We start from the raw sequence: 25,147 nt of genomic DNA on the forward strand, positions 1-25,147 counted from the left end.
GCCACAACAGTACTGATGATGTTTCATTACCCGAGGCCCGGATTTCCGGGCTCGAGTATAGTAGTCGTTCGATGACCGGTTGACCGTATATATAGTTGGTTAGCACAGATGCAAATGAGCTATTCCGGTCAATAGACGAGAACTGGTGTCATTACCGACCAACAGACGAACGTGATGTTATCATGAGGCTCCACCTCTCTTTCTTTGGTAGCTGCTAACGAGAATTCGGCCATCGGGCGTCCGTCCTGTACATGGTGTTTAGTCCTTTGCTTTAGCACATAGAAGAACGCCTATAGTTTACATTTGCACGTGTATGTTTCCCAACAACAACCAGGAGCGAGGGTGTGTAGCTGTACCCGACTTCAACATTTTGCTTGTTCCACAGTGTTTCTGCAGTGGTTCTGCAGTCTGCTAGCTTGAATTTTCGGTGTGCGTGGCTGAGCGGCAGTGGTGTTGTTGCAAAGGTCACTAGTGTCGTCTTCAACAGAAATTTGGCGCTTGACGGGAATTTCCGAAGGAGAACGTGCATTGTCCATGACAGTGTCTGTTTGTCGGACGAAGCGGCTCGGCTGACCTGTAAGTACGCTAGTGCGTCTCTATTCATTTTTGTTCTACGATATCCAAAGTCAGAGCGAACAGATGCCTAATAATCTACATGTGCACGTGCATGCTTTCGCACATAGACGTTTTGTTTTGGCTCTTGGGTCACCTCATTACAACCAAAACGGTTAGACGGATAGCTGTGTAAATACTGTACAGTGCACAGTAGGCGACGTCTAGCTAGAGAATCGACACAAACAAGACGCCTAGAGAAGCTGCACAAAGAACGAGACTTTTACATTCTTGTGAGCTGGAAAATCGGTGGTGAGCTGCTTGTTTGGTCTACATTTGTAACCTAGGTTTCCTGCCAACAAACAGAACAATGATCACGCCCGTTACTTCATCATGTAAGGCGAAGATTGCCAGCCGGCCTGCTATTGTTTTTGGTGACCTAATAAGGTTGTAAATTTTGTTTAGAATAAGGCTGTTTTGTTGAAGTGTTTGCTCATACAAATGGCAGGTTCAACTTTAAAATTAAAGTCAAAGTTGAGAATTACAATGTATATACAACTTGATAACAACGAAATACACATTTTATTCTTATGCTTATTACTATTTGCTCTTTGCAGGAAGAGGAAAAGGTGAAATGCACATGTCTTTCTGTCTCGCCGGTGACAGCACTTGCTGCTGGAGAACTTGACAGCTCTTGTGCGGAGTTGCGTTGCCACTTCCGGCATGTATTGCAATAAAATGCGTATTTCGTCGTGCCGGCGCACGTGCAGCTATATGCTGGGGTGCGGACCGGCGCGCTAGAAAATAGAAGCGAGGTCCTACGGGACGTTGGCTGACGGACTGCGTAGCCGTTGTACGCGGTAGCAGCCAGTCACGTGACTTACCTCCAGCTCGACCTGTGACCATTTCAATAATGTTACTTATTTATTAGGCCGGACCAAATATTTTTTGTTTCCGGTCGCCCGACCGGGTCAAATTTGGGGAAAACCTGAAAGTCTTTTGGATCTTTGATATTAATTTGTTCCAACGGGCATGCGCACTGAAGCCAGACAGTATGGCCTCGTTGTGTGCTGGCGATCAGCGAAGCGTCTTCTTTCACAACGGTTGATTCGTGTGGAATTTGACGCAACACTGGAAGACGTGTTTGATAGCCACGTGAAGCCGAGATTGGCGGATCACGGAAGCAGCCTTCCTGTGCACATGAATGCAAAGTCGACTGCGTCTGAAAAAACTGAGGCATGGAAGGACGTGGAAATGACGGAGAACGTGAGCCTACTGATCGACTTCGGATGCCGTTTCGTCAAGTTTTCACTCCAAGATGCCGTTGACGAAGAAGTGTCAATTGCAAAGCGGCCGTGTCCTGATGGGGCCTCTGCATTCAAAGTTCTAATGACCTCTGCAACCGCTAGGGACAGGCTACCCGAAGAGGAAAACGGTTAGATCGGCGAAGTCTGCCTTGTAACAGGATGTAGTCAAACACCTGAAAGTAGGATGATTGTCACTTTCCCGTATGTGCATGGTCTTGTATAGTTTCGTTTTCTAGGACTGTGGTCTTGGTTCCACTCCAGACGTTGTTGAAAACGAAGGACGGTACGTGGTTAGGACCATTACGTCATCACTATGGTATGTGCACCCACATTTCAAGACAATTGAGGATGCTAGCCAACGTAAATTAGTGCCCTCACTTCCTGATTGGTGGCCCAGTGTCTTCGGATCGCAGCTGTATAATGATTGGAAAGCAAAGAAAAAGAAACGCCCACGTATTGACGTCATCTCCGTGGGATAGTAAGTCTGTGAAATCATGGAAGCAAGACCAAAATAATAGAGCCAAAAAATATTTTCCCGGCCGACCGAGTCTCTTTTTAACCGTCTTGGCGACCGGAAACAAGAAATATATTTGTTTCGGCCTTACCCAAATCATACCTTTCTGCCATACGATTTTGTCATAGCGCGACTAATTTACCTTCAAGGTGCATACCGGCCGAGGGTTTGCACTTCTAGTGCTTCTTCATTGATGTTTTGTATTGAGGATTGGGAAGCTTGGGTGGGAACTGTTGACAAGCACTAGTTTTGTACGTTGTACATGTAACCTGTACAATTTAGTGACCGTTTAAGCCTAAGTAGTAACTGATTTACTCTCTGATACAACAATTACTACAAGCTGCTTTACAGCTCATTAATGGTTAATTAACAGTGAATATAAGTGCTTATGATCAGTACAGAACATGACTCAACTTCTGCTTTACTCTTAATTAATGTAGCTTTATACATTTTGTCTTACGTATTTCGTTTATAGAAAATTTCTAATGTCGCTTAATCTACAGACTTAAATCACAAGTCATGAAAAACAATCTGTGGGAGACCATTTTAGTCTGACTTCTATCTCAAACTCCGTTGACTTGTGAATACTTAGTGCTGTTTGTAGACGAGAACTGGTCTACCTATGGCTGGACTGCTTTAAAATGTCTTGTCTGGTGTCATTGTAAAAATGAAGAAAATATTTCCACTGTTGTGTATTTCAAGAATGGCAAAAAAATTGCCTCAGCTTTTGTGATACCTTACTGAACTTTTGTGCTCATGTAGCTGTTGACTGTATGTGGATATCATAAGGCATGGTGACACTGATCTTTTGCACTCGTCATGTTAAATTTGGCTGCCTTTTTATTAACGCGCGTTATACCAAACAAATTGAAATCAGGTTTTGATGCTCCTGAGTAAGTTAGTTACGATGGAAAATATGTTTGAACCAATTCTAGCTGTGCAGTCCAATCAATTTAAAATTTTAGTCTTGCGTAGCCAGCCCCTTCCACTTTTGATATCAAAAGGGGAGGGGCTGGCTACGTGAGAATATGTCCGGACAACGTTGAAACCTTAATTCGAGCACTGCGGGCGTGCGTGCGTGTGTGTGTGTGTGTGTGTGTGTGTGTGTGTGTGTGTGTGTGTGTGTGTGTGCGCGCATTATATGCATGCGTTAAGTTAAAAGTATTTTAGTTTCCGTCTGATTGCATGTGTGTAGGGAAGTCATTCAATCTCAATAAACTGGATTTAAGATTGTGGGTGATAGATAATATTGACAAAACGTTAGACCATCCAATCAAAGAGTTGAACATCAAACTCGTTCTTATCATTACTGTATTTTCATTCCTTTGGGGTCTTGGACAGAATTGATCTGAGCATTTCATCAAGTAGAGCTCCTGACACATTCAATCTAACCATTGATGATTTCTTACTAAATAGCCATGGCATCATGCAGCTGGAAAGAGACTTTGAAGTACTTCTATCCAGGTAATTAAGCAATTATTGTGAGCTGTTTACTGATTAATTAATAGTATAATAGTAGGCTATACCACTATGGCAGAGTTAAAGCCAACGAGAAGAGCTTTCAATGGCAGCACGACACCACCTCCCGTGAGCTCAGAGCCTATTTTGGCCTTTTGTTGGGCATGGGATTAGTCCTTTTGCCCCAGATCTCGCATTACTGGTCTCAAAGTGAATTTTGGGGCCACGACTTATATAAACAAACTATGTCCGGACGGCGGTTTAATGCCATCTCTCGTTCACTGAAGGTTAGATAAACAATTTTTGTGAAATAGAAAATGTTACGGGATCTTTCTTGCCTAGATGAATGAACATATTCCAAAGAGAAAACAAAACCGTCGTCCCAAGATATCGGGGCAGAAGACACAGCACGCCTCACAGAGCCGATCCCTGACCCCGGTACTGGGGTACAGAAAGGAGACGAATCAGTTGGCGCTCGTGCTGAGGGCCAGGAGGCACCCAACCCCAGTCTCTGGGAGCAGGGTGCTACTAAACCAACACCAGACCGGCATTTTAAGATTAGAAAAGTGCTACAGCAGGTATGAAGACGTGCCAGCTTGTAGTATGAACAATCAGGGTATATGTATGTGATGATAGATGAGGCGTGCTTGCCACATGTATTACCAACCTGGACAGAAACTTGCAATCGATGAACGAATGCTTCGTTTCAAAGGTTAAATAGATTTAATGTACATGGATACCTCTGATTGTAATGCAGTTCTATTTTAGGAAGGTCCGGCATGCGGCAATATATGCCCAACAAACCCATCAATTGGGGCTTCAAGCCATGCGGTTTGGTAATATCAGACTTATCCTCTCTCGGTGGAGCCAGTTACGTCGTTGACTTTGCCGTTTACATAGGCTCCCAGGGCGTTCAGGAAGAGGGCCTCACTCCTGGAGCCTCCTGCCAGCAGCAACCTTCCGTTGCCTATCCTTGGGCTGGGTTACCATCTCTACGTAGACAATTACTACTTCCGGTATTGTTTGTATTTTGAGTGCATTGATGTTAGTAGGCATTGTGTGATTCCTGGTAGGTAAACAATTTCGCCAGCTCAAGCAAAAGGAAGAATATGCTGCTGGAGCAATGCGCCGAGGACGCTCCGGTCTACCACTGCAAGTTGGTGGACCAATCTTAAAAAGGAGGACAGAGGCAATTGCCGTTGGACACGTGACGGCGATTGCCTGTACCTAGTCTGGGTCGACAACAGTATCCCTGTCTTTTGCTCAACTCTTCATCAAGGGTCAACGCAAAACTTGACTGTGGAGAAGAAAGGCTAAGGAAGTGGTAGGTAGCTTGAGCATTTAACAGTAATGTAAATTGAATTTTCTAAATGTGGTTTTAAGAAAGGCAAGGAAATTTTCTTGCCCACCGGTCGTTCCAGACTACAATAGGTACATGGGTGGTGTCGACCTGTTTGACCAGATGTTAGGTGCCTACCCGGTCTTCAGTAAGGTCTTCTGTTGGCCGAATGTCTTCCTGTTCAACTTCCTCCAGACCGCAGCAATGAATTCATGGCACCTGTACAAAGTTACCACCAATCCGAAAGTAAGCGTCATAGCTATGAATTCTTACTTATGTATAGCTAGTTATTCATGTTGTAGATGAAACATCTTGACTTTCAAGCAAGAACTACTGTTCAAAGAACTGGTCGCTGCCAAACAGAAAGCTCAACTACATCATCCCAGCAGAGGAGGTCAACCACAAGACCCAGTCGCCTCCTCTGCAGCATTCTATATCCTTCCCATGCACCACACTCCCATGTTTGAATTGACGAGCAGCACCGTGGTCGGTGAGGGCAGATACATGTGCTATGTTTAGTAATACGGGGTCTTCTAAACTTGTATTTGTTTAGTTGTATATATTGTTATTTTCAAAGACAGGGGGCCAAGGTGCAAACATTTTGCAAGGAGCGTGGTGTATTCTTATGTTTGCGTCTAGACTGTAATTGGTTTATATTGTATCATAGCAAAAAGTAACTAAGCCTGATTTAATGTGTTTTGTAAAAAGGGTAACGTGGAATAGTATAAATATGTACAGTTCATCATTTGTAAATATCTAGATCTTATGTATACTGTATATATAAAGAGTTGATGTGGCCAGAATGGCTGCTACTGCATCTGTGGCTCTGTATTTTAGTTTCTTCGTTTCATAGGTAAGTTAATGTTTATAGTCGTGTAGAGTGTAGTCCGTTCCGAGTTCTCATTGCGTTTGTGAGGCCGTATAGCTGTAGTCCAGGCTTTGCGCTAGACCTTTGATGTTGAAGGAGAAGGGTCCTAATAGGGACCACCTTCAATTGTTGATATCAAACTTTAATGATGGTCGGTGGACGGGTGACGTCGACGACTACCATCGTACGAAGTGGCAGGTCCGGAGCTGCAGAGGTAGATTTATTGTGAATTATAGAAGGTCTCCTTACGGGAGAGATGCGTCATCTTAGATTAACCTGTTATCCAGGGGTAAGTAATTACGTAAACAATTGTGTGTCGATTCCAGGATGTCCCCTAAGAGGGCTGACCGCAGAATCGCATCGAGCAGTAGCGATGTCTTGACTTCTGGTGGCGTCGAATCATCCTCCTGGAGCGTCGCTTTTAAGGAGATTTCGAATCGCTGTCGCCATTTTCTCAACGCTGGCGCTAATCCACCGTCGGTCGGCATTGGCGGAGAAAGACCTGTGAGAACTGTAAACTGTAGCGTTGAAATGGTGAGATATGGAGGCTTCCGCCATCTCCTGGTACCATAACATTGTATTATACTATTTTATTAATATAAATCAATCTTCTAGTCCTCTATCCCGGATGTCCATTCGGGTATCCACACAACACTAACTACATCACTACACTCTCGTCTGCATTTCATTTTATTTTGATATGGTTACATCGCTCATTTAAAGACCTAGACGTTTGCTTTGTTTCTCAACTTGATTTTTCTCCAAAAGGTACCATGAGGTAAAGAAGTGGACTGCAAAGGTAAGCAGATAAAAGATGGCAACATTTCATTGTTACAAGTATAGTTTTATTATGTATCTAGGAACACGTGTTTCAGTTTGAAGTTATTGCAGTTCCAGTTCATCTTAAAAATCATTGGATTGAAGTGGTAAGTACATCAATAACTCATTGTTTCATGTTATTGTATAGTGTGTACCTGAAGGTACTTGACGTTGGCTAAAAATTCAAGTACGTTGGCTAAAAATTTGTGTTTATGACTCACTTGGGAAATCTCGGTAGGATATTACAAATAAGCTGAGGCAAGAATTCTTAGATATGAACATTGATGTTTTCACCATTATATTAAATGTCTACAACTGCAGCAAATGGTTGAAGGAAGAACATCGCTTACGTTACAGTTCTTCTATAGAAACTTTGTCTTGGCCTGTTTTTCACACTTTCAGTCCTGTATCAAACTTGATTGTCGAAGTTAAATGTACACTATAAAGGATTATTATTTATTTTCTTAGGAACAGAGGCAACAAGGAGACTCGTGCAATTGTGGGATATACGCGTGTGGTATGCTTGGTTACATGTGATTTTTTGCATATCAATTGACTGCATATCTTTGATTTTTGCATATCAATCATAGTATAGCAAAAGGTTTTCGAAAAAAACACAGGAGAATGTGGATATCCTGCTTACAGGAGGAGGAACAATGGCAGAACTGTTCGAGTGGGTTGTTTGGTGGCGGACAACAGTTACGTTGTTCCACATGATCATTATATCCTGCGGAAGGAAAAATCCCGCATAACTGTCGAGGCATGTGCCTCCATTAAAAGTGTGAAGTATCTTTTAAAATACATCTACAAAGGTTACTATTGCGCTAGCATGGAGATGCATGTGGATGTAGACAACAGCAACTCACCAGAACAAAACAAGCGTGCTGAGAACACCATGTACCGAGACTGTCGATACGTATCAGCTCTTGAAGCTCTGTGGCGTTTATCAGAATATCGTATGCACGAGCAGTTTCACACAATTTACGGTGGCCGTCGCGGTCTCGGTGCCGTGGGCGCGGTCTCGGTGCCGTGGGCCCGGCCAAACGACCGATAAGGCATTAGCTCCACGTAGACCTCAGACGGACAAAAAGGGCAAGCACAGAAAGAGCCCTCAAGTGAGGAATTTTATACCCTAATTTCTATTAATTTACCCGATGTTGACGTATACATATCTTAAACTCTCCCTATAGATACTCGGGAGATTACACCGGTCGGAGCCACGGCAGAGATTGGAGCTACGAAAGAAGACGTAGCACCCCGTCACCGAGGTACGACCGAAGCAGACGTGTTTTCTTGTGACATCCCTGCTTCAAGAAAGGTATGTGGATTTCTCGGATAGTCAGCAAAGATGCGATACTCAAAGTGATGTGTGTCTCCACCTGCCCGCCATCTTAGATAGCCGTAGATAGACCGAATTTTGCGATGTCAGCGAATGGCAAATTTATGAGCGTAGAAGGTAGGTCAATCATAGACGCTTGTTACCTGTGAAGGGTTCCTCGTAAATCTGACGCCGAACGAAGATATAGGCTGTTGAATAAGAGGTGTCTGACGCTGCGCGAACGTCGCGACGCTTCGACAAGGTCGTCTTTCTCCGTTTCGTTTCGCGTGTTCCTTTGACGTACGGGAATGCCGAAGACATGATGACGTAGAGGAAATGATGCTCTTTCATGTGCCCCGGCTGCGATTAACGAATAATTTATTATTTGGGTTCATCGTCAGGCTATAGATTATGCGCAGACCGTAGTCAGAGGTCGTATCCGTGGCAACCCAACACCACGCCTACTCTGTTGTCGACAACAACCAATCAACGATGAGAGCGTAATAGGACGGCTTCCGTGATTGGTCGGTTTCGAAGAAACGAGTTCATTACTGTTCTACGTTTCCCGTTGAGCTATTCGTTTGTAGCTATCCGTGTAGAAGCCTGTTGTGAAGAAGCAGCGTGTGGTCCGTTGGTATCGTGAGTGATTGGTCTGTTTCGAAACGAGTTCACGACTGTTAACGTTTCCCGTTGAGCTACCCGTTTGTAGCTATCTGTTTAGAAGCCAACGATGCCTGTTGTAAAGAAGCAGCGTGCATTCCGTCGGTATCCTGAGCGGGAAGGCTTCAGCCCCGCTAGGGGCTTTTGCCTAGTCGATTTGTCTGCCCTTGCAAAGGAGCTATTCACTAGAAGCCTTTGCAGAAAGTGCGGGAAGGGCCAACTAGCTTTGAAAGTTGGCCAGAACAAGAAGGGCTTCGCTATTCCGCTCTTGTTTCAGTGTTCTAATCGGTGAGAACGTGACGTAATGAATTTATCTTGTCGTGTCTAATATAACATGTCTTGTGCAGGTTTTGCGGAGTTGACGTGCGTACTGGTGTCTTGACGTACTCCTCCGCAAGGATAGGGTCTGATACTGGACCTTTTGAAGTGAATAGAAGAGTAGTTTTGGCTGCTCGAGAGGTAGGATGCGGCCACGCTTCGCTAGAGGTACGTGATAGTAATCTACCGCTTGTCTTCACTATCATAATAGAATTGTGTTTCTTGCCTTGTCTAGAGGTTTTCTGCTGTTGTCGGTCTGGTGTCTTGTTTGAGCGACAACCTGTTTACGAGTCATCTAAAAGTATGTTTCCATCGATTGTTGCGGGAGCATTAGCCGTGCAGATGTAAATCGTGAAATATGTGTGTATAGGCTGTGAAGGATGTAGCAGTTGCTGTGGCACAGGAGATGTCTAACGCAGCGAAACAAGTCCGCGTCAACACAGAGCCTGCAGTTGTAATTCCTGATCTTGGTAAAGTTTGCGTGAAGTTTCATTACAAACAGAAGCTAATATCTTTGTAATTTGAGCAGACAGTACTGACAGTGGCGACACATCTGAAGGCGAGGGTTTTGCTGGCCTTGAGACTGTCGAGGGTCTGGTGGACATTGCCGTGTCTTGTGATGGGTCATGGCAGCGACGTGGACACCAGTCACTCTACGGTTTCGAGTCATGCATTGCTGCCGATACAGGGAAGGTGATAGACTACGCCATTCAGTCTAAGTTTTGTTCCTCCTGCCAGTCCCACAACACCTGGGATCCGACGTCTGAATTATACAAGAGGTGGAAGGCAGACCATGCTCCTAACTGTACCATCAATTTTACAGGTACTGTTGAATGTATCTACAATGACAGTACCGTTTCTTTCACCCTGATATATTATTACCCAGGATCATCAGGTAGCATGGAGTCGTATGGTGCTGTCACAATGTGGAAGAGGTCCATAGCCGTCCACAGTCTGCGATATACCACATTTATTGGCGATGGTGACTCCTCCTCTTTCAAGAGTGTAGTCGAGAGTGCTCCATACAACGTCCCTATTACTAAGAGCGACTGCATCGGTCACATTCAAAAGAGGATGGGAAGTGGGTTGCGTGTGATAGTGGGCAAGAACAAGGAGGTTGAGTGTATGTTGAAGAATGGCAAGATAGTGAAAGGGATTTCTGGCCGTGGGCGACTCACACTGAACATTATAAACAAAATACAAAATTATTATGGCCAGGCTATTCGTAACAACATAGGAGACTTAGATGGCATGGTGAAGGACATCAAGACGATCTTGCGGCACTACTCAGACGAGCATGATACGTGTCCAGCTGATGTCACTTCACGGTGTAAGTACCATACGAACAGAGACAAGTATGTAATCAAATCAAACGACAACTGAATGTTTGGTTTGTAGTGTTTGTCATTCTAGATATAAGCCCAAACAGCTTCCGGAAGTGGTGTTAGAGTTGATGGCCCCGGTCTTTGACAGACTATGTGCTGTGCCTCTTTTGGACAGGTGCCAGAGAGGCGACACACAGAACTCAAATGAAGCTCTGCACCATCTGCTTTGGAAGAGGGCTCCTAAACACATGTTTGCCTCCCCAGAGATCATTAAACTGGCTGCTGCTTTAGCTGTGTTGCAGCGAAACTGTGGCTCTGGTGGGCTGCAGAAGATACTCTCCCGGATTGGATTGGATCCAACCGTGTCAACTTCTCTGTTTGAGAAGATAGATGCAAGAAAGGAGGCCACCATCGTATCATCTCGGGTCAGTACTAAAAAGACCAGACGAAAGGTCCTGCGTGGCCTCAAGAAGAGAAAAGCCGACCAGCTAAAAGAGAAGGAGGCACCATCATATGAGGTTGGCGCATTTGATGCCGATCCAGATGCTGCAGGTATGTATGTTTACTTTGCTATGTATGTATGTATGTATGTATGTATGTATATATGTCAGGTCCTAGTCGCGGTCGTGGCCGAGGACGTGGTCGACGACGAGGATGTAGATGTAAGAGCATCTACCTCTAATGCTACTCTTACTAGCAGTGACACTTACCCCGATGTTGGCCCATCTTCCAGCAAAGGTTGGGGAAGACAAAGGCAGCCATGCCATCTTCCAGCAGAGGTCGAGGGAACAGAAAGGCAGCCATGCCTGCATCCGCATCTGTCTAAAAAAACAGTTGGACGTTTGTTCCTCCTCCTCCTCCTCCTCCTCCTCCTCTCCTCTTCCTAAAGTGAGCAATCCAATGTCAAACAGATCTGCTGTTGTACTAACTTCTCTTTGTTTTTGTTTAGCTCTGTATTCAACCTCGTCTCTCTCTCCCCGTGTATTTGTGTGAACTCTTGATATGCTGTTTACTGTCTGTCAGCTGCAACAGTCACCAGCGGTCTGCATACAATTGTACGCACTGCTGCCAGTTCTAGCTCAACAACAAAATCCAAAAAATATAAAACATAAAAACCAAAAAAACCGGCTTTTTTCAAAAGCCAAAAAAGATGTCAGAGAGAGCATAACCAGAAATAGACGCACTTTCTGTAGCTTAGATACTGTCTTAGAGAGCATAACTAAAGAAAAACGCAGTTACTTTACATTTTGAGACCGTTTTCAACCGCCACAAGTTGTACACACAGGATACTTCTTTGCGTGTTTTCCATGGTTGCAGCGAGACGCCTTCACGTTGGATCTAAAAACTCGTTCATATCTAGACGTTCGAAGCCCAAATTTCGTCTGCGTCTGGTAGTTGCGAAAACCGAACTGAAGAACTGGACACAAGCTTTTTTTGTCCGACGTCGACATCAGTATTGGATTAGACTTCTTTCCAGCTAATGTGGTCGGAAATGGTGTTAGGGGCGTGCAATCGGAACAAGCTTGTGTCCAGGTTACTAATTTGTCTTCATTTGCGTACCGACCAAGTTTCAAGTTGCTAGACCTCCTCGTTATCTAGTTTTTAGTTTCAAATGAGGGTAATTTATATGCCGCTATATCAGCCGTTGGCAGACCGCTGAGGTGTGGAAGTTGGGTAGTCCAATCATAGTCCCGTGTGTCAGTGTAATTACAGCCGTTGACAGCGACCTATAGCGGAGTATGATAAATTCAAACTGGAAAGAGGAGAACTATTCAAGTTAAAGGTGTTCCCTGGAGAGTTCGGAAATAGAGACTGCTCCGGCTTTAATCGTGAATTATGGCGTCTTCGAACCAACACTAACCATCGCAATAAAGTAGCAGCTCTAAGTACTGTTCCACTCCAACTGCTCGTGCGGAAGATGAGTCCATAATAGGAGCACGATACTCAGAATTATTGGAACTTCCATATCTTGACATATACGTTAGCTTTCCATTATAGACCCTATGCACAATTTGTTCCTATGGCCAAATCATTTTTTAAAACATCTTAATTGGAAGGAGTATTTTGACACAAGCGTCACTCAACTGCTTCAAGTAAGGATTGAGGCAATTGTTGCAATCTTGGAAGACTTCCAAGAAAGAAAGACATCTCATTTTCTACATTTACAGCAGACGGGTGGAAGAATTGGATCATTACATACTTATGCTTGCATTGCAAGATATCCATTCTCCCATCAGACGACCTTGCATGTTGGAAAAGTTTTGTTGTGGCATGCCAGACTGTGACGACTACACTGATACAGAGCACAGACATCACTAACGCTGATGCCCTGTTTCTGTAGTTTTGCAATCGTTTTTAGCAACTATATGGTCAAAATGCAGTAACTCCAAGTATACACATGCACTCCTGGGTTTCCAAATGCCTACAGGATTTTGGACCAGTTTATGGATTTTGGCTCTTGTCGTTTGAAAGGTACAACGGAATTCTCGGTAACTACCTAACAAACAAACAACGGGTCTATAGAAATACAACTAATGTGAAAACTCCAAACAGAGACAAATCTTCTCAGTAGTCCTCCAGCAAATTTTATCCAGACAATGATTTCCATGACATATTTCAAGCGGTTTTCAAAATTTAAAGTGCATAGAAATTAAAGACCAGTCGATGCCAAGTGTGTTAAAGATCAAACAATCTACTGGAAGAAGCAACTTCAAACCTTAGTACAACAGTTCATACAAAGAACTGGGTAGTTTCTGAGAGCATCAAGCCCAGTTCCTGGTCAATGATCGCGCAAAGTATGATGGGTATCAAATGATTTTTTCCAGACCTGAGGCTATTGGAGACTCTATCATCAACACTGGCGGAGTGAACAAGTCTGATCAAATGATAAAATATAAATACACGAAGTCCTACACAAGAGCCTCAAGTACTGGAAGAAGCTCTGTCTGCACATGACTGACTTAATTAACCGTTTTTGACAGCTACATCATGTTGACTGCCTTTCAACAAAAACATCCTCAAGATGAATATCTAAGGACATTATGCCGAGAAATACTTTAGATGTGAGGTTGTCCGAGGGTTGGCAGGTATTGATGTTCGCGAACCTGTACCACAATATCGTTGCAATATTGTCCCACAAAAAAACTAATGCAACACCATCAAGAAATAGAAACACAACAACAAATACAACAACATCAACCTATTCCACCTCCACTACCACTACCACCACAACAACATCAACCTATTTCATCTCCACCACAACTACTTCAACAACAACCACTACACATGCTGGCCTTTATCAGATTTGCCCTCGAAATGTGAATGCGGCCTCAGTTTTAACGTCGACCATGTCATGATATGCCAGAAAGGCGGCTTTCCCACGCTAAGGCACAACGAGATCCGGAACATCACAGCTGATCTTCTAAGGGAGGTTTCTACAGATGTTACAATCGAACCTGTACTTCGTCCCTTGGATGGAGAACAGTTTGCGCATCGCACTGCCATCACAGATGATAACGCTAGGGTCGACATTTCTGCTAGAGGAGTGTGGAGGCATGGAGAACGGGCATTTTTTGATGTGAGGGTTTTCTACCCAAACGCTGCTTCCAACCGCAAACACTCTTCACTCAAATCCGCCTATGTGAGTCACGAGAATGAGAAGAAACGCGCTTACGGTGAGAGAATTCGGGAAGTTGAGCATGGGTCTTTCACTCCATTAGTGTTTACGTCATACGGAAGCACAGGCCCAGAGGCAACAACCTTCTATAAGCGAGTGGCAAGTCTGCATGCAGCCAAGTCAGGAGAGCAGTACAGTAGAATTATGCAATTAATTCGCTGTAGATTGAGTTTTGCCCTACTTCGCTCGAGTATACTGTGTATCCGTGGAACAAGATCCTCTACGTATAGACCTATCAAAGTGGACCTGCTGGGACTCATTGAAAGTGAGGCCCACCTAGATGAGTAGGTGGTGACTATAGCTTGTGATAATAGTTAAGCATACAGTGTAATGACATAAAGTAGTAACTGACTTTTAATTGTTTGTTTTGCTGCGTGCGTATATCTGTCACTTATAGTGTTGTATACTACTACCACTACACATGCACACGGACAGCCAAACCCTCGGCATAGCTCACACATCCCGATTGTAGCAAAGCGGTACGTTGCATTGTCTGTTATTGTTAATTAAGGCAGAAAAACATCAGAATCCAGTATCGGTAGAGTCACTGAAAACTGTATCTATGTCACAGATAGATGCCAAAACCTACCATGCTTTGTTGCTGAGTACGGGCTAGCTTGCAGAAGGGAGCGCAAGAGTATTGGTACAGCAGCAGTTATGGGTACTGTACAGCAGTATACTCTGTTCCCGCTCACAGGCAATCTAAAGGTACACTTGCAGAGACAATCTAGAGGTACACTGGCAGATGCAATCATCGCAAGTGCTGCTAGACTTGCTAACATGAGCGTGCTCTTCATTGTTTCGTGTGATCATATGCGAATATTTAACCAGCATACATGCATGGAAGTGCAGCTTCAGTCAAGCTCAGTGTACATGGTGAACGACTTGTCGGACGTAATCGGGACGCAGTATCCGGACGGATCCTTCAGTCATCGGGATGAGAGCAACTCTTTCACAAAGTGGCTCGTCCAAGGTGAAAGAAATGGAGACCACGCAAGCTCAGCCGCACTCTGGGTCCATCAGCTGGCGTTTTCAAGTCTATACGCCTGCTCCTTTCGTGTCCTTCTCATCATTCCAGACCCCATATCGGAAGTCGTTCGTGTCCACTTCACATCATTCATCTACGTCTGTTGCCGAAGGTCGTAAGAGGGCAGCATCGGTCAAGATCAATTTAGCGTACAATTCTCAAGTTTCAAGTGGGAAATCCATCGAACAGGAATTTTTCCAAGTGGCAGAAAATACGGCGAAACTTCCAAACCTTACACAGGGCGTCCGTGACTATTTCTGAGACAATCGATCTACCATGGTCGCAGCTCATGGACTTCCTTTGCAACGCAATTCGGCAACTATAGGTTAGTCCTGTAACTTTATAGATCATGTGCTGTAAACTGTTAACGTGCTAGATAATCTACTAAGTACGTATAGGTGTGATTGCACTGCATGGTTACCTTGCATGCACCCTGCGTTCTGATGATGCAAAGAATCAAGCAGATACAGATTACACATGCTGAGCTGCAGCAAGAAAACCGTAACTTTGCATGCATGCATGCAGTTATCATTCAATAATAGCTAATCTAATGTATTGCTTCTTCAGGACTTTTCTTTTGGAAGGCTCAATGCGGTGCGAATGATGCCACAACAAAGTGAAGGAGCCAAACGGTTGGTGCCTGCGGAGTCCGGATCAGACAGCGAAGACGAACACGGCATGCCAGCTGCAGATGTCAAAATGGCAAGTAGTACTGCAAGGTCCTCAGACTCGTCTCAGCCAGATTGTCTTTTCATCAGATGAGCGATGTCGCGAATGACTTGGAAACGGTCAAAGAACAGGTAAAGAAACTGCTTCACATCATTAAGGATACGTCGGTACCAATTTCTTTGGTCAAACTGGCGCTGACTTCGTTTAGATGCAAGATGTGTCTCCAATTTATGCAGTAACCAATAATCATTACAAGCTGCTGCGGAAACATCTTTGCTTAAAAGACTTGCGTTGATTAATGGTATGCTGGTCCTCATGGTCTAACGAAGAACTGTACTGTCTGCATCAGGGAACGAGCGTTGCCTGCCACCCATCATCTGCATTGATTAAACGACTTTCTAAAAGATCTACAGGCAGCCGTCCAGTTTCATGACAGGAGTATTGACCAGTCAACACACAATGAATAAGTACACATATGACTGTTGTTTAGGTTAGTCATGCAATTTTTCAATTCTTAGGAATTGCTAGTAGCTATAATATTAAATGGTTGTGGACTTTCCTACATATATCGTAATTATAGTTTAACTGATTCTAAGCTATTTCCTGCAACTTCCTGCAGCGACGATGAACTTGGCTGCATGACAAATGGAATATCTATTTCAAAATCACTGGTATACGCAAAGTCCGAAGTTAAGCTCAACAGCATTTATGTACCTTTAGACAACCATGTTGTAAACAAAAGATATCCCTATTTTTGTTGAGTACATAAATGTCCCTTTCGCGGGCAGTAGCCCGTCACGTGTCTACCAACCCCCGACTTCGTGTTACATAAATAGTAATACGTAGATAGTAAGTAGTAGCGTGTCACTTTCGCGAAACGGACGTTGGCGACAGGAAATCTCAAAACACTACCTAAAACGGCGACGAATCTATGTAGCAGCATGCAGTATCGTTCTCTATGTTTTAGAAACCGTACGATGCATTGAAACATGCGTGGGCGCGTTTGCATCAGAGAACGCGCGCTAGGCATTTGTCACATGTGATAAACATCTCTGACGTCTCTATTTGATGACGGAAAGTTATGGCATAAATATTCCCGGATAGCCCGTTTATAGAGCTTTCGAATGGTATGACGTTTGTTATTATCCAATCACGTGCGGCTTCGTCAGAGGCCAAAACTTATCCCGGATTTTGATCCAAAATGAGCGACAATAGCCATAGTGCGAACGTTCGCAGATCAAAGCGTGTTGTGAAGCCACGCAGAGACAACGACTCCATATATCCCGATACGTCGTTTTATAAAGCGGACTACCTGTAAGCACCCGAATTCACGAACTTCGAAGGCGCGGAAAGGCAATCAGAGGAGTAGCAGCACATGGCCTTCAACTTGTACTCCATGCTAGTCGAACCGGTTCGGAGTGACGACGACGGCAGTTTCGAAGATCGCCCTGGTCCCTCTTCTTCGCGGAAGAAGTCTGCGGCTTCTTTGCAATATGTAATCTACAGTGTCTTACTACGTACACGGCGTACACGGTTGGTGTTGAACACAGTAGCGCAATAATGAGAGAGAAAAATGCGTGAATTCCCACAGCCATGATGATCATGCTGCTTGATCGAGAGACGTTTTTAGTCCCTCGACACGTCAACACGTTAAAACGAGCAGCAACTGAATAAGACTAACGGACGACGAAAGAGCGTCATGACTATAAACAAAAGCACGTCCCATGCTTCTTACATCAGACTCACAAGATCACGACAATAGATACAGAAATCAGACGTCGATCGGTAAAGAAGCACAGCCTCACGGATAACTTGAGCAAAAAAACCTACGTCCCTCCTGCAACAAGACGGTAGTTCAAGGTCTACAGGTCGAAGAAAGAATATCTAATTAGTGTATGTTCACAGGCATGACCGTAAATAACACAAATGAGCGAATTCGATTGTGTAACACCTACTTAGACCTCCTGCTATCTATAAAGAGGTGTTTATCCTCCATGATTCGTGGGGAGTGTAGAACAAGAATTGTCTAAGCATTTCCCCAGACTATTTCTCGCCGGAAGAATGTAGGTGGAGAATGTCTGGCTACGCGAGACTACACCACCCTTGACAAGAGGAGTTGAGATAAATTCGTTGGGGCGGTAGCGCCGGCTTTTATCCTGTCTACGGTCGGTGGAAGGAGCAGTCGACGACCATGACAGTGCAAACAGTTCACGAGACGGGTGGAAACTCAATACATGCATGGGAATGTGTTTAATTAAATAATTAAATAACATCTACGTAGTCGGACAAAACCACAAGCGCAATACCTCAGCTGGTAATCCTCCGCAGATCCTAACTTAGGGCCTGTCCACACTAGACCAGAATGGTTCGCGTAAGTATGGTGTTTCAAAAAAACTCTTTAAAGAGTTCGGTTGGTAAAAAAATAATTAGCACAATACTGTATAAACAGAACCGGAAACGATCGCCATGCTTTCAGACATCAATATGGTTACAAGTTCCCGTCACAGCACCCCGGATATGAAGTGCAACCGTATCACATGTGACTACATTCTATTGGTCACCTAGCAAGCAAGGCGTCAGTTCAGGTCGGCACTACTGTAGCCTTTCGATCCGATCCGACCTCTACGCGCTGCAGCTGAGTAGCACAAGCAGACGGAGCTGACAAACGAACATGATTGCCTAATTCATCTCAGTAGCTATACGTTGGTAGTGAACACACATCTAGAGATTTGCAAAAATTTGCTACATGTTCCTAGCAAGATAAGTTCAACGCGATGTTTTCATTCGATGCATTTTGTATATATTATAATGAGTGAATGTGTCAGCTGATTTTCGAATGAATTCAAAAGTGCTGGAAATGATGCTTATATAACTACGGTGCATCAGACGGTTTGAATCATTCTTCATCGATAGATACGTGCACTTTTTCTATCTACGTGTGTGGTGTACGCCTAGATACTAGAGATTGGATCTTGGTTTGGTAATTGTAGAGACATGGATGCCATGGATGTGGATCAAGACAAACAAAGGAGTAGAAAGAAAGGGACATTCGACCCTTAAATGACATTCGACCCTTAAATGACATTCGACCCTTAAATGACATTCGACGCTTTAAAGTCATTCCCGATGCTACAAGCAAGGATTTTAAAGTGACGGCTAGTGGAGAGTCAGCTGTGAATGTAGACGGAGGTTTTCGCAATGTATACTGAGGGAGTTTTAGAATGAACTCCTGGATAAGAAGTTTGGCGACGAGATGAAGAAATTTCCCGGCGTTGCTCCTAATACAAAGAGACGAATATATCGCTATTGGACGAATCCTGACCTCAGGACTAAACAGATTCGGTTCTTTCCAAGAGTTCTACAGGGCAATGATAGTATCGAAAACATTGGGGAAAGAGTGACAGATGACTGTCTGTACACTTCGTTTTCAATTATTTGTCAGACTTCGACAGACAGAAAAAGGATTTCCTCAGCAATCAATGGCACTCCAGAAATCAACGGTCTGTTTAGTTTCTTCTGAGCAAAGCAAATAACAACAGCTGCAAATCTTTGTGACAATGCGCGTTTTAGGATGAAGTCATGGATAAGAAGTTTCGCGACGACATGCCGAGATTTCCCGTCGTTGATCCTAAATGCAACGAGACGAATATATCGCTATCGAACGAATCCTGACTTCAGGACTAAACAGATTGGGTTCTTTCCAATAGACTTTTGAGTTTTAGAGGGCAATGTTAGTATTGGAAAACATTGGAGGAGTGACAGGTGACTACCTGTATACTTCGTTTTCAATTATATGTCAGACTTTCAGAAAGAAGTTATTCGACAGACAGAAAAAGGATGTCCTCAGCGATCCATGGCACTCCAGAACTCAACGATTTGCTTAGTCTCTTCGGAGTAAACTAAATACCAACGGCTGCAAATCTTTGTGACAATGCGCGTTTTAGGATGAAGTCATGGATAAGAAGTTTATCGACGACATGGAGAGATTTTCCGTCGTTGATCCTAATGCAGAGAGACGGCTGGAAGAATTTAGAACATGTTTTACTCTCTCTCTCTGCGTTTCTGTCAAACCTCCTCCTCTTCAGATAAAAGGAGGCTTCATGCCAAATCAAGCAACTCATATTATCATAACTTCTAATCTACCGCCGGAAGACCAATACGTGAACTGTAACCAATTATGTAGAGATGCTCTTATGCGTAGATGTTAGTATTATTAAGTGCACAGATGCAATGAGCTTTGATGACATAGAATATATTGTATTGAAAACTTTCTAAAAAATTAAATACATTTGATTAATTCTGCAAGCCACTATTAGCACCACAACATTCAAATTCAGCTGCAAAACCTATAAAATAAGCATGCGAAACTCCAATGTGCTCCAGGCATAGCACGCAGACACACTATAAATGCTTCAATGTTCAAAGTCAACATCTTTAGGAGACTTCTGAACAGTAGACATCTATGAAATAGCGGAGGAAATGAGTACAGCATTAGCGTCCATAGCCTCTACTATGGATAAATTAGGATACAACATACTACAACTGACAACATTTGACGCAGCTCGTTGACAAACGGCGGACGAACGGCGCCTGTTGAGTCTAAAATGCACGATCTCAAGGGACCTCCGCTAATACTATTTGTCGTCCTCGTCCTCGTCGAGGAGAACAAAACAGCGACGACTCAGACAGAACCGACGCCTACCATAGGCAATCAGGTAAACCAAAACTGTCGCCAACAAACGACGACGATCATGTTATCGATAATTATGTATACACTGATACACTGATACACCTCTGTCTGCGTGCGAACCGTCTAGGTCGACGCAGTTGAAGACGATTAGTCCATAGATACACCCGCCGAAAGACGGGCGAAAAAGAGACTGAAAACTCTGCACCGTTTTAAAGTAGCACAGTTGTACTGACACATCTGCACTTAGCTCGATAAAATCGAACAATAACAGCACGAATAGAAATTGTAATGTATATAAATTGTCACCACAATACAGTAGAGCACACTAATATCGGTTGACTCGCGAAGTGACACCAACGTCACTACAGCAACTGCGTTCCTCCTCTACCGTCACGATATCTCACAATCCACGATCGCGACGACGAGAGCGTCGGCAGATACGTCTTCAACAGAAGCAGAGCGACTCTCAAGCGCGTCGAGTTGGCCGTGCTCGACAAAGGGACGACAGAGACGAGACCGAACCGACAGAGAATGCTACGCGAATTCGACACTTTCGCTAAAACACTCACACTCAAACTACACGCAGAGAGACGGAAGGAAACCCACGAGCCCTCCATCTTCGATCACCGAACCAATAGACACATGAACGAATGATTATCATATACAACTGGCAAAACTAGCAAGGGACCACTACCAGACACCGATGATTGGCTTAAAAGACAACTTGAAGTAAATAGACGACGATCTAACAGCTGCCATGGATCATATTGATCTAAATGACAGCACAGACAAACGTCACCTTCAGTTCAATCCATCCAATCTACCAAAGTGCAGCACGACCATGGTAGTGAGGTAAGATACCCTCACACGATATTGCAGAACTTTCTCCTACTGAGTGTCTGTAGTACATATACGTTAGTGATCGATGGAAGATCCTCTTTATGAAGGCAATGATAGCAAGAAACAAGTCAAATCCAATAAAGACAGCACGAGCTTTCGTCCCTCTTTTTCAGCGGAAGAATTGATGAACTGCAATATTCTCTATACAAAGAATGGACGGGAGCAAAAGAATATTGTGTCCACGTGCAGTCTAGCAGCCCTACTCTGTATGAACAAAGAATACTTCTATCGAGATCATCATCTTTTAGTTTACTTTGTCCATCGTGTTAGCGCTGGTCCCATTCTTCTACCGGGGGAGGAAGCTTTCAACGAGCGCGAGCTTTGCAGAACTGTGAACAAAGATTTCATAGACAATAGAAACAAGCACAAGCGTAGAGATAGATCAGAGAGTAACTTTACTAGCTAGGGTACCACTAGTTTTGAATAAATAACTGAAAAAACATCACTGATTTACCATCTATGAATTCACTCTGAAACGCGCATCTGTGCAGCCAGCAACAAATACTCCTCTAACAAGCAAGCGTAATTGCCGAGTGTCGTAGACCTACATTGTCTGGACAGCGAGAGGTTCAACTGGTCGTCTCACGAGCTTGGTCTCGTAAGGCTCGTCATAAAAGATCAAGAGACTTATGATAAAAGATCAAGAGGCTCATGATAAAAGATCAAGACGCTCATGATAAAAGATCAAGAGGCTCATGAGGCAAGATCAGGAGCCTCATGAAAAAGTCAGGATCGAGGCTCACATGAGAAAAGGTCAGTTCTCATGATCTTGTACGCATGAACTTCGGCTCATGAGCCATCAACAAATGCGATTCATAATTACTGTCTATAGCACCAATGTTTGGAATTTTCAAGATATCTATGCTTTCAAACTGACCTTTGAATACCCTGGAATCAGCTGAGAGCAATAAGAGGTAACTAGCCATACTACATGTTTCTAATCTACACTCAAACTCCCCTTATCCGGACGCCCCATATCCGGGCACGTCCGTCTACCGGGCACCCCCGTATTGCACAATTGCATCACGTGTATTGCGCGTGGTCCACGTGCACGAGGTCGAGGCAAAGGTCGTGTAATCAAAAGTCCAGTACTAGTCCAGTTTCTTGTCGACAGATAGCCATACTTAGGTGCTACTTTCTTATTTACAGCTTGTAAGACTTACCTGAAGATGTCTGAGACTAGACCAACGCAGACGCCTGCCCCGCAGAAGCGAAATGTGGGGGTGTTCCCAGATGTGGCCGTTTCTGAGTTATGGGCAGTGTCCGGTCCCAAGCTGCCCGGATAAGGGGAGTTTGAGTGTATATAGTGTTACAATAAAAAGCAAAAAATTCAATACATATTCAGATGGGTATATCACTCGGGACTATGACTTAGTGGCGAAGTAACTCAGACTGCTTGAAAAAGAATGGAGTTTGCATGTAAAATGCAGTGCATGCAGCCGTATGTGTTTTGCTCTAGCAAAAAACCACACAGAGCTTCAACCTGCTCTTTGCCTCTACAGTCCAAACGTTGAAAGCCAAGTCATGGTAAGACTGGTAAATAATCAAAGATAACATGTTACATTTTGCAATATATAGAAAATTGTTTTAGTACTATCTATAACAACTCACAACGCTAGACACATTCTACAGAACGAGGTGTGTGAAACCAGTTCTTGAATTTTTCGCATTGAATCATAGTAGACGACATTGTCTCCGGCATTCGACAAGTGCAATGCACTCGAATTTGACATTCGTGTGGGGAAAATTGGTGGTGACGAAAGCAGAAATCACCCAACATGTCGTTCCAAAACAGTAAAAAGAGTCTGCTGTAGAACACGTCACGAGCACGTTGTGACGTTCAATAGGACGAGTCCTATAAAATATATACATATATATATATATATATATATATATATATTGGCCATTTGCTAGCGAGAGTTGTTCTTGTTGTTTGTTTTGTCCTTGCTAGTTGTAGAGGTTTGGTGTTTGGTGAGCAACTTTGTTCTCTTGTTTCTATTGTTATAACTACAGTTAACTACACTGTAGCTGCTTCCTTGCTGGGAGAACCAGGGCATCGATACCCGTACCTCGTTATCAGCATTTTAAAATGGCTCAGTACTTTGCTCAGGACTATAAGATTTTAAAAAATCAACTGACACTTTACAACAACCCGAATTTCCAGACCATGAGATCAAGATTAATTTTGTCTACGCCGAATTGATATGGGACAGACCCACAGAAGTGATTTACTCAGCAAATCCAGAAGACGTGCTCGATTCAAAGCCTTCGTAGAGGCTGACATGGCTCCAGGGAGAGTGGATGAGTTGACGATCAGATAAACACTCACTCTAAACAAGCTCAACTAGAGGTTGATCCCGAGCGCACCCTCGCCGCATATGCTGATCTTCCTGAGGCTCACGTCATGAACAACGCTAGGATGGTGTGAACGCGCAGAACACCTATTTGCTATCATTGGCGACAAAGAGCAACATGACAGCTGAAAGTGTTCAAAAGACACAAAGAGGGCTGAAACATCTTACGGAACTGTTAATGTTGAGATCTATCGAGAAGAGATCCTGTGGTCAGTCAACTTGTTGTCTAAGATAAAAATGGACCATGCTGAATGGAAAGGGTTCCTCACAGAAGTCGTGCGTATGTCTGGTGACGTAGAACGAGATAAGACCATCCTGGAGAGAGTAGAGGGAAATAGCTTCGCTATGGCTCAGTTCATCAGGCGTGCTTTATAGACTGATGCAGAACATTTAAGCTTCAGAAAATCGTGTGCTTTGTACACTAAAAATTATTTATAATTTTGAACGACCCCTATGTAAGAAATATTCTGTAATAAAGCTCTGCAGACCTTACAGTATATCTGAAAATAGTCAATGGCTACAAAGAGACTGGATAGAGGAAAAACTGGAACCAGTTAATTGCAGAAGAAATCTAATCTGTAGTATTACAATTAGAATCTAGAGGTCATTATTATTTGTCCATCCTTAAGTATCACTACGAACTTCATCCTATACATTTTAGAGCATACTGTAATTATTCAATTACGGGTTTGCGTAAAACTATGATACCCGCTCTGACGACTGTTGATGTGCATTTAACTTAATCAAGTTTCTTAGAAAAGCTAGGAATTATGTTCGAGCTTACAGAGATGGCAAGAGAACAGGAAAGGAAGTGGAGGATGCTGTAAAGGTGTGCAAACGTTATTGTGCCACTGCAGTTGCTTAGGTTGTAATTTGTTTCACTCTCTCAATTAATATTGCTGTAGTTCTTATAGTCATGGAGTCGTTACAAGAGTAGCATTGTTAAAGAACCATGGTCTCAGTTTCTTGTAACAGAAGTCATAACAATGTTACCTTAATTGTCAAAGCTGTAGCTAGCTTTCTTAATTAATGAACTTGTTTCATATTCCAAAGGAATTCCTTCTTTAGGTTGTAGTATAGACTGAGCAGCACAAAAGTATGCTCCAAATTTATAGAGCATCAAATTTCTAAGGAGAAACGCTGAAAACCTTTTTGGGCGGAGCTTGGAGGCAGCAACAACTAAGGAAGCACTCTCTCCTAAAAGATCAATCATTCTCATCGGTAAGCACACATGCATACACATTATAAGTAAATATATTTAAGAACACACAAAACAGACACGCGCACACACAGGGAGACACAAGTGGCACATGACAACGAAGATGTCGACATGTCTTTCCTAAGCCAAATCAC

General features: G+C 43.5%; 2 protein-coding genes and 1 long non-coding RNA gene across 3 annotated transcripts; all 3 read left to right on the forward strand.

Annotated features, from left to right (window-relative positions):
- The first annotated feature begins 4,672 nt into the window (after window positions 1-4,672).
- On the forward strand, window positions 4,673-6,169 carry LOC134179102 (uncharacterized). Its single transcript, XR_009969785.1, has 4 exons — window positions 4,673-4,847; window positions 4,905-5,416; window positions 5,473-5,660; window positions 5,724-6,169. It is a non-coding gene; the product is annotated as an uncharacterized LOC134179102 (long non-coding RNA).
- Window positions 6,170-8,246: 2,077 nt separating this feature from the next.
- On the forward strand, window positions 8,247-11,458 carry LOC134178651 (uncharacterized). The gene is made up of 7 exons (XM_062645538.1): window positions 8,247-9,454; window positions 9,524-9,623; window positions 9,683-9,976; window positions 10,040-10,508; window positions 10,567-11,030; window positions 11,090-11,366; window positions 11,428-11,458. The coding sequence occupies exons 2-6, from the start codon at window positions 9,560-9,562 to the stop codon at window positions 11,158-11,160; spliced, it is 1,362 nt and encodes a 453-aa protein (XP_062501522.1). The 5' UTR covers window positions 8,247-9,454; window positions 9,524-9,559; the 3' UTR covers window positions 11,161-11,366; window positions 11,428-11,458.
- Window positions 11,459-13,777: 2,319 nt separating this feature from the next.
- LOC134179031 (uncharacterized) lies at window positions 13,778-14,550 on the forward strand. Its single transcript, XM_062645935.1, has one exon. It carries the CDS (start codon window positions 13,831-13,833, stop codon window positions 14,440-14,442), a length of 612 nt encoding a protein of 203 aa, XP_062501919.1. The 5' UTR covers window positions 13,778-13,830; the 3' UTR covers window positions 14,443-14,550.
- Window positions 14,551-25,147: the final 10,597 nt, after the last annotated feature.

This window comes from Corticium candelabrum, chromosome 4 (genome assembly GCF_963422355.1).
Source record: "Corticium candelabrum chromosome 4, ooCorCand1.1, whole genome shotgun sequence".
NCBI classification, from domain to species: Eukaryota; Metazoa; Porifera; class Homoscleromorpha; order Homosclerophorida; family Plakinidae; genus Corticium; species Corticium candelabrum.